Source organism: Oreochromis aureus, linkage group 23 (assembly GCF_013358895.1).
Source record: "Oreochromis aureus strain Israel breed Guangdong linkage group 23, ZZ_aureus, whole genome shotgun sequence".
Lineage (NCBI taxonomy): Eukaryota > Metazoa > Chordata > Actinopteri > Cichliformes > Cichlidae > Oreochromis > Oreochromis aureus.
In genome coordinates, this window is record NC_052963.1 from 40,939,562 (window position 1) to 40,950,020 (window position 10,459).

General features: G+C 38.4%; 1 protein-coding gene across 1 annotated transcript in view; it reads left to right on the forward strand.

The window, feature by feature from the left end:
* The window catches only part of yjefn3 (YjeF N-terminal domain containing 3), a 48,159-nt gene extending 43,715 nt beyond the window's left edge, over nt 1–4,444 (forward strand). The window contains exons 4-6 of the mRNA XM_031749619.2: nt 1,913–2,026; nt 3,310–3,460; nt 3,690–4,444. Coding sequence (XP_031605479.1) covers nt 1,913–2,026; nt 3,310–3,460; nt 3,690–3,886 — 462 coding nt within the window. The 3' untranslated portion in view covers nt 3,887–4,444. The remainder of the gene's footprint in view (nt 1–1,912; nt 2,027–3,309; nt 3,461–3,689) is intronic.
* Nucleotides 4,445–10,459: the final 6,015 nt, after the last annotated feature.

Below are 10,459 nucleotides of genomic sequence, written 5' to 3' on the forward strand. Positions count from 1 at the left end.
GGTGGGGTGTTTTTATGGTTTGGGGTAATGAAAGAAAGAAGGAAATGAGGATAGCAAGTATCCTTTTAAAGATTTGAGTGTCCTGTGTTCTGCAGACCTCTTTCCTTTGTTGCTAATGGGCTGCATGTAAAAACAGAGTACTACAAGACACCGTTATTCCTCAGGGAGAGCAAGTGTAACCCTGTTAGGACTGAGCATTAACTGGAGAAAGACCCTTTTTATGCTGTGTGCTTGTTTCTGTCTCATGGCTCATTTCTCTTCACGCTCAATGACACTGAGAGTCATTTCACACTCTCCCTTACTTTCACACATTTTGATGGCCTAACTGCTGATGAGGTCAAGGCCACCCCAGTGGCGCTGGCTAACCCCAGGAGAGACACAGGCACTGGATTGTATTCTTCCCTGCTCTCTGGTCTGTGGTGATGATGGCAGTGATCGGTGATACTGGTGATATGATTGATTTCAAATCCCCCAAGTGGTATTTAACTTGTCAGATCACCTCCTTTGTAGGATAGCCTCAGCTAAAACAGATTTAAAAACATACTTTTGCTTATTAATTTACTCATTCTTACTGTAAAAATGTATCAATATCTATTAGTTCAGTTGGTATATAAAAGGCACAGGAGGAGATTAAGTGTTTTTTGAGAAAGGGGATAATTCCACACATGAGGAAACTACTATTTTAATAATTTGAATACATTCACCAGTATCTTAACTTAAAAAAGAAAAAAAGAAAAAAAAAAAAACTCAGCAGCCACTTTATTAGGTACACCTTGCTTGTGTTGGTTTGGACCCCTTTGGTTTTTTGAACTGCCTATTTTTTTTTTTTTTTTTTTTTTTTTTTTTTGTGGCACAACAACAAGGTGGGGTAAACATTCCTCAGGCAGGACAATATCACACAGTTGATGTAGATTTGTTGTCCACAGATCCATGATGCAAATCACCTGCAAATGATCCCTAGTAGATCAGCAGCCCATCTGACACCACCAACCATGCCACAGTCAAAGTCACTTAAATCACTCCTTTCTAAATTCTGATGCTTGGATTGAACTTTAGTGGGTCGGCTTGCCTACATGCATAAATGCACTGACTCAGTGCCACGTGATTGGTTGAGTGGATATTTGCGTTAACAGATAATTGTACCTATTAAAGTGGCCACTGACTGTAGATAACATATCAAAGTCAATTTAAAATATGACTTAAATTAAAATTAGGAGTATTATCAGCCAAAAAAAAAACAAAAAAAAAACTGTACCCATTCCTGGGAGTAATATGCTTTCTTTTGAAAGCGATTAGATTAGATTGTCAGTAGTGACTGAACAATACATACCACACATGTCACTATCCAGAATTAATATTCCTAGCTTTTTTGTACTTCATCTTAGTAAAAGACCTCCAACAAAACATTTCTTCTGTCTTTTTTGTATATCATCCACAGCTCCTTCTTTGGATTCAAATTATGCGTATGCATGTGTCTTATCACTCTAAGTATATTTATGATGCTTAACATAAAAGATTAACATGAACTTACAAACACACTCAGTCAGACACTGACACTACAGACTACACTTCTGTTTTAAGATTTATGTTTGTGACTGTGAAAAGTTCATGGATCACAGATGCTTCCTGCAGAGCATCACAGACCTTTCAGACTGCAGGGGTCTGGATTTCTACTCTACATGCCTTCCACTTCCTGAGGGTAGTATTCATTCAGAAAGCAGACTGCAGAAACCACTGCTGCTGATCACCAGTCAACAATATTTTCAGTTGTACCGCACACTAAATGTACTGAAACACTATCCACACTGAATCATGTCAGTCCTGGCTGAAACCAACATAATTAACTTTCTTCATTTTTGTGTTTTTCTCCCCTTCTTTCTGCCCTCTGTCTCTGCTGCCTCATCTGGTTCAGGAGTATGAGCCCACCATCTATCACCCTAAACGCTCCTCTCACAGTCTACATCAGGATTTCACAGTTCAATGTGAGAAGATGGACATCCCTTTCCTCTCCTATCTCCCTACAGAGGTCAGCAATTCCTTTACAGGACATCACATTTTACAGAAACTTTAGGCGTGCTGCTGAAAAGATTGAGTGTAAAGTTTAATTTAAAAAGAGTTTTTCAATAATTCTCTCTTTTTTTAAATCTCTGAACTTTTTTTTTGAGACCTTTAGCTCCCTTGGGTCTCTACTGGTTGCAGGAGATAGTCAGTTAATTACTGAGCTATAGAGGTTGCTCTGTTGTTTGTTTTTTGTAACCTTTGGACCGAGTCAGACTAACACTTTCCCCTCGTTTCAAGCCTTTATGCTATGTTAACCTAATTGGCTGCATTCTCTAGACTTTTATTTAATCAGCAAATAGGAGATGATGTGACACAGTGATGCAGTGATTAGTGGTATTACCTTACTGCTATATGACTGAGGCCTTTCTGTATGGAGTTTGCAAGTTCTCTTTGCACCTTTGTGGGTTACCTTTTGGTGCTCTGGTTTTGTTCTCCAAAGACATAGCAGTTGTGTTAATTACAGATCATACAAAACTGTCCGCCTAATGCCATCTGGGAAAGGCTCCAGCATCCCCTGTTGTTCACTTTTATTAAATAAAAAGTGCAGTTTAGAAGATGGTGGTATATTTACTTCTATATCTTTGTTTCTCATGTTTAATGAATGGTTGCATTTTATTAAACAACCTTTTCAGATGGGTTTAGGATGAGAAAAAATCAAAATTTTTAATCACTGCTGTGATTTTGTGCTTCATAATATTTCATAAATACTGAAAATCTAATGACAGAAGGCGTCTAACGCATTCTCACCCCATTTAATGCCATTCTTTTGGACAGCATTGATTGACATGCAAAAGGGGTCCTTTAGTGTCCGAGCACTGATTGCAACACTACTGGATCTTCACAGTTCTGGTAGTAGAGGAAGCAGTCTTCAAAGTCTGCAAAAGGAGGAAATCACAAGTTTCCAAGTGGTTTGTTTCCCATGTGGGATCTTTGTGGGTTTTGTTAACTTTGTTTTGCTTTGTTTTCATTTGCTAATTGGTTTCAAGTTTTGCTCACATTTCACTTTTCATACACTTCTGCGTAACATTTACCCTTCATTTTGGAAAATTTTGGACCCTCTGAGACAACATTGGGTTTGAGATTATCTGTCAGTCTGGGAATGACAACGGACAATAACAACTGCACAGACTGTAAACCCCACACGGGTAAATGTTAATCTTGCCTTTAACCACTGGAAGGTGATTCCAGTGAATTGTGTACAAGAAGTAAGTTTGTCATTTTATTCATACTGAGGTATTTTCTGTTTAGGTGCAGCTTATAAACGATGCCTACAACCTAGTGATTGATGCCATGCTGGGCCCAGAAGCAGACTGTGCCAACATAAAGGAGCCATACTCTGGTATTCTGGTCACCCTGAAGCAAATCAAGATTCCCATTGCTAGTGTGGATGTGCCCTCAGGTAAGTGTTAATATAAACTGTAGATATAAGTTTTGAGGCCCAGAAAAATAAGATGATAAATTACCCTCCAGGCAGCTCTTTCAGTTTTCCAAGTCTAGAGGCACACTTGGAGGGTAACTCTAGTGCTAAAATCAGATCACTATGAGTTCATCCTACTCCAAATACACTATGTGCTGAAAATGGCAAAAAATTATTGAAAAGCTCCTTTCCTTAAACACATTTTTTCCAGGTTGGGATGTAGAAGAGCGAAGTCAGGATGGGATAAACCCAGAAGTTCTCATCTCACTTACAGCACCAAAGAAGTGTGCCACGAGTTTCACGGGGAAGCATTTCTTGGCCGGACGCTTCCTACCCTATGACATCCAGAAAAAATATGAGCTTAACCTTCCAGACTTCCCTGGCACAGACTGTCTCATAGAATTGTAACATGTGGAACCACAAGAGCCTAGTTTGACCACTCCTGATTTTGAAAAGAAACAACTGATCTATTCTTTTGTTTTGTATTTTATAGACTATCGGTGTGATTTAATGTTGACATCTCAGCTGTGTAGATCAGGCTATGCATTAGCCAGATGTGCTGTTGAGCTACAGTAAGTGGATTCATATATAGAAACTGTGGTTTGAGTCATGTCTATTTAGGGTATGGCATGAGGAGTTTTGTGTCAGTCTACTTGTAAAAGCTGTAGCATTGCACTGTTTTCTGATTACTTTGCAAAACAAATGTCTTTCTCCAGGCTCAGCAGAGGAAGGTGAGATTTCTATTGTGCCAATGTGAGGAATGTTTTAATGTTCTGATACTTTTTCATTCTTATGCTTGACTTTCTACTGAGGTGTGCTGCTGAGACACACTGGTGTAGGTTGGTAATTACATTTTTCAGATGTGTTGTTGATTTGTGTGGTCAGGCTGCACTTTTGCATAACCTTTGTTTCAGTTACCTCATTTGCTTTTTGTTGTCCAATAAAAAACAAAGAACTAATTTCAAAGAAGTGTCCAATTTCTGGTGTTTTGCTTTTCTTCACTTTAAATGGCACTGACAGCTTGTCTTAAAAAAAATTAAATCATGAAACGATCAAGGCTCCAGATGGATAAAAGCTGCACCAAACAGCACTTTTTATAACGTCAATATCAAATAACTATGCAATGTGAAAAAAATCATTTGTAATGACAAAATAACTGAAAAATTACAAACAACTCGCCGTTTACACCAGCTTGATGTGATCTTTTGGTTTATTCTGATTCATTGTTTTGGTTTTCAGGTCTACTGATCTGTTCTCATTAACTATGTTTCCAGCTGCAGTGGGCAGCTGTTTTCAGTAAATAGGATCTAATAGAAACCCAGCGAATGCCAGTTTCCCAGCCCCGACAGCAAATGGACCAAGGTTGCAACCAGCTGGTGAATACATTCAGTTTTTTTAGTAGTATTTCTCAGGAATTTTTCAGAAATTAAGAATTGGAGCCAAAATTATGGGAGAATATTGGACAAATTTGACTCATTTGACAGGAGCGAAAATACCTCAAATGTCATTCTTTTATTCTGAAATTGGAGGACTTTTCCTGAAGTGATACAAAGCATACAAAACCAAAAGTATGTTACATTTTTATACTGATATACGGATATCTATTCAGATGGATTTTATGTGCCATGTCTTAGTGTAGTTTTTATGGCACCGTGATGTCAAAGTTCAAGGGGGACCTTGACACTGTCACGAGAACTGTCTGTGTTCTCACCACACGGTCATGGTCACCTGCTGATCTTTGATCGGTCCTTGGGGAATCTCAAAACAGTGAATTAGATCCACAGCACAGCTTTGGTAATGCAAGCTGCACATAAGGAACAGAGGTTATACAGAGGTCAGAGAATGAATGAATACAGTACGTTGGCACCTGGAATGTAACAAATAATGTAAAAATAAAAAAATCAGAATTCATTTATTGTGACCTATAAATATTATAAAGGCATCTGAGCTGCCATTAGCTTAGATGTAAAGTTATTAATCTATTTATTGATGTTTGACAGGCAATTTACACCTTTTAAATCAGTAGTTTAACATTCAGCATGGACATTTATTTCCATACTTGAAAGATATTAATTAATTCTCTTGATTAATATCTTTCATAGTGTCAAAACTGACTGGAAAGGCATGAAATATAAACAGTATGTAAGGGTAAATGCATTACCTTGCCAGAAACTGGAGTCTAAAATAATTTTAATGATGTTTTTAACTACATGCCAACATCAATAATAATGTTTTATAAGCTGAATAAGTCCAAGTCCAGCTTGTGCCAGAAAACTAAATGATGATGGCTTAAAGAAACATAGACAACATACATTTCCCTCTTGGTATTCTAGCTAATATACTGTATACCCATACTAAAGTAATTTTACTTCATTTATTACCTTTGATCTTCAGGAAATGCCCTTCAGTGTCAGGATAGCTGCCAAAATAGACTTGAACGCTGCCTGTTCTGCTAAAAGCATCCAGGCCACCAAGCTGTGTAATGTGCACTTCTCATGCGATTATTGCCGGGCATCTTAGGTGTGCACACACTGTTACATCTGTTTATAGATTCCAAACTGGGTTTGATTTGGTAATGAAACCCACAAAGAGGTGTCATCAGGCTATAATTCGCTGTAGAGGAAGGTCCCTCATTACTGAGCTCAAGGTTGTGGCCTTCAGTGATGCTAAAACTGCTGTGCTGTTTATAAATGAAGTAATGTGTATATGTATGAAGTGCATACTAATTCAGTAATGCCCAGTGTGGGTACACATGTGTGAGTGGGTGTAGAAAGTCAGTGAAAAGGAATGTTGATTCATTTCTTTTTTGCTCCGTGGTATTAAATCTGTCAGAGGCAAACTGAAAAACGTTGTAGAAATATGTCTCGGCTCTCAGCAGCCCTCCCTTTCATGCCTGTACAGTCGCTGTCAGGAAACAAGACTTGTTGCCACTCTGTCTTTTGTGCTTTTCATTAAAGTGGCTGTGTAATGAGCTTTAGTGTCATCAGTGGCCTGGAGAAGCGAACAGCCATAACTGACACTAGCACTTGTTTGTATAGTCAGAGAGATAAAATCCTACATGGGTAAGAAATGTAGGCTAAAAAAAACAAACAAAAAACAATGTCTATGGCATAAAAAAATTAAAGAAACTAAAGGATCTGCCTCTGAAAGGACTCCAGCACATTTTCATCACGATAACTGTCATCTTTAAGGAGAGATAATCATTGACAATTTCTAAGATTCAAAACACATTTAAAAATCTTACCTTTACCTACGCGGTACTGTAGAAAAGTATTGAGTCACAACTCATTTCTTTATATATCATGCTAGGGAAATGGTGAAATAGGTGTAGAGATTTACTGAAACAAATCGATTTGTTTGTGCAAACAAACATAGAAATACAGCATATAAGGCAATAACAGAGTTTGTACAGTTCTAATGAACTTGAAAGCCAATCTTTGGTATGACCACCTTAATTAAGCAACTCAGCATGAACTCTATTGGGCAGGGGTGTCGAACTCCAGGCCTCGAGGGTGGTGTCCTACAGGTTTTAGATATCACCCTGGGTCAACACGCCTGAATCAAATGATTAGTTCATTACCAGGCTTCTGGAGAACTTCAAGACATGTTGAGGAGGTAATTTAGCCATTTAAATCAGCTGTTTTGGACCAAGGACAAATCTAAAACCTGCAGGATACTGACCCTCAAGGCCTGGAGTTCGACACCTGTGCTCTTGGGCAGACATTACTTTTAGTGTTCAGGAATAATTCTCCAGGCTTCTTGAAGGGGATTCAAAGCTCTTCTGTGGATGTTCTTTGCCTTTAGCTTTGTCCTCTGTCAAGATGATCCCACAGTGCTTCAGGAATATTAAGGGCCAGGCTCTGTACATATATTTGAACCAAAAGTTTAACATTTGGATTCATTGCTTCATCGCACCAGTTGTAAGTCCACTTCTTTTCTACCTGCTTGCCTTATTAAGAATAACTTCTTCACAGCCACCCTTCCACTGAAAGCATTTTTGATAATGTTTCAGTGACCAGTAGCTTGATTATGCATCTCAGGCCTCGTGTCAGGCCTGTAGGCTATGTTGGATTTACTTAATTCAATACTGGACATTGATTGCACGCAACTGTTTTGCTTTGGCAGAAACTGAAACAACTGAGTTAAATCAACACGTATTCATATTCAATAAACCTGTGCATTTTGTGTTGATAAAACGCGATCGAAACATGTTTAGATGATGTAAGGTGAGCTCTTGGAATATTTTAATCCTTCGCAGTTTTGTCATTTTATTTCAACACTATTCAATAACTTTTAGCCCAGTACTACTTGGTCACTTAAATACTACATGTTGTCTTCATATTACATAATGTTCAACTAGAGTCTGGTTAACATAAGAATTGAATGGATCTACAACGACTACCACCCTCCTATCTTTATCTGGGTTGCAGGGGCATAACGCAGAAGTGATAGGGTAAGAGGCAGGGTACACCCTGGACAGCTCACCAGTCTATCACATAGAGACAAACAACCATTTGCACTCACATTCACAGGTAATTTAGAATCACAAATTAGCCTAACTCTAACAACTGCATGGCTTTTAACTGTGAGAGGAAACCAGAATACCCAGAGAGAAACCACTACAACCTAGCCAGATTGTGGATTTGAACCCGGGGCCTTCTTGCTGTGAGGCAATAGCATCCACCACGCCACCAATCCAGGCTTAACAAAAGTAGGAAAGCTATGATTTCAAGGCTTGATGCAGAATTTTCTTATACATTTTTGTCCTTGACAGGTTAAACCACAATAAATAGCGATAGCATACACGAGGTGTGTGTGTAGTTGTCTGCTTCTTATAACTCCAGTAATTTTCCTGCAGTTTGCAATCTTGTGAATTTCATGAGTCCAGGCAACTAACCACTCTTACTAGACTCTAGACTCAACAAGAACAAATTAAGTTGTTGAATTTCATACAGATCCTACATGATTTAATTACGTTCAAGATAGAAACATGAAATTTGTGTGTTCAAATTACAAGGTAGACTTTTTTAATATGACAACAACCCAATTTACTTTTTTTGGTATACCGAAATAAGTAGAGGCGGCTGCTCGACTTGACTGAAATGGACGCCTTCCTCAAACCACGATCCAACGGGCGCAAGACTGAAATCCCGTGCGGTGTCGCGAGATTTAACATTGCGATATTATTGACTTACTTCACTCGAACATGATATGAACAATTTAATCTACCCTCTCTGCATGTAGTTTCTGCACTATATAGTCACACTTAACTTTAAAGAATGAGGCAGTTGTGTTAAATACACACAAGATGCTTACATAAATCCAAAAGATGGCCAATCCCTTTTTTTCAGTATACTGGATTTTTTTCCTATTTCTTAAGGACACAACTTTAAGATATTGGCCAGTTTTTTTAGGCCTCCCACTTTTTGTTTCCTCAAAATTTCAAGGGTACTCAGCATACCATGCCAAAACATGCAGGGTTTTGACTAATAACTGTTTCAGAATGTGTTTTTTTGGTGGTGAAAAATTTGTGCTTTATGCCGGTTAGACAGTCTTATCTTTGTCTGTTGTCTGTTATGTGTGGACACAACACCATGCCATTCCTTTTTGATGCTTGAACAATTCATAGGTCAGTACTAAGCGGCTTAAAAAGCATTCTTCTGGAAGTGTTCAAGTACAAAGACTGGACACAAAATGAATGGAAAAGCAGCCAATGTCCAAAGAAAAACTTTGAAAGAACTTTAGAAAGCCTGGAGAACTATTCCTCAATCTCCTGTTAACCACTTTAAAAACTTACAAAAAAGTCTGGCTCCTTGGAAACAAAAGAAATTAGGGATGAGTATGAGTACTATAAACAACAGTAAACTACAAGCAAAACAACACAAAACAGCTTGAGTAAATATAGAATAAAAATGCATGTCTTAATATTTCTTCGTGACAGAACTGAGAACTCATGAGAGTCTATTTCATAAATATTGTCTTGGTGAACTGTAATCCACATGCAATGGTGGAAAATGAGTCTTTACCTCATTAAGAAGTATTTCATATTTCAGCTGTCTGAGATGGAGCTGGTGCTGGTACTCCACTGGTTGCCAGCCCAGGGGGCAGGCCTGTCTAACAGGTCACAAGAAAAAATGTGGGGGGCCACTGGATGATTAATGAGAGAGGAAAGAAGGAAAAACAAAGTTCTGATACACAAATCTGTATTTATTTTGTGGACTTGTTTGTTTGGTTGAGCTGCTAACAGCTCATCTGATATATGAAACCTTACGATCCTCTTAGCCAGTTTCATTTGCCAGGGAGCTAAGGGTGAAGGTGGGTGGCTGGTGCAGTTAGGAGGTTCAGAAAACACTGGTGCTTTCTTTAGGAGTGCATTGTATTTTGTATCATTTTAACAGGAAACTCTTAATGTGAAAAGTAACTGATAACAAGATTAGCATTAAAAGCACATTTTTTCTAGATTTCAGAATTGAACTTAAACATAAATCTCATTACTTTTCAGCCAATTAACTGAACTTATCTTTAGTCTTTATCAAGATGCAGACAGGGACTCTGGGGACTTTTTAACACCTTTTTAAAAGTTTTAACCCAGTGGGATGTTTAAACAGTTCAGCCTAATTAGTGTTTTTAATTTCCATTGCTTTTATGAGGATCTTTACCAAATAAAACACTTCACATCCTGTAAATGAGCCCAAGTACATTGCACCTCATAAGTATGTCTCGTGTCTGCGCTCTGAGGACTTTCCTGAATGGCATGCCATATGACGCCACTTCCACTCTTTGGCAGTGCATCACCCAGCAATCAACAACTGCTAAAGAGTTACAAAACTAAACCAGAAGTTGAACCCGAGGGAGAGCAGCATCTGGCACTGTCCCATGTCTGCTGGTAAGACAGAGGTAACACAGATTGGGAGGGGGGGCAGCGAAGGACATGACAATTTACAGAAGATGATTATAACTGTCATCTCTTATTTATAAACA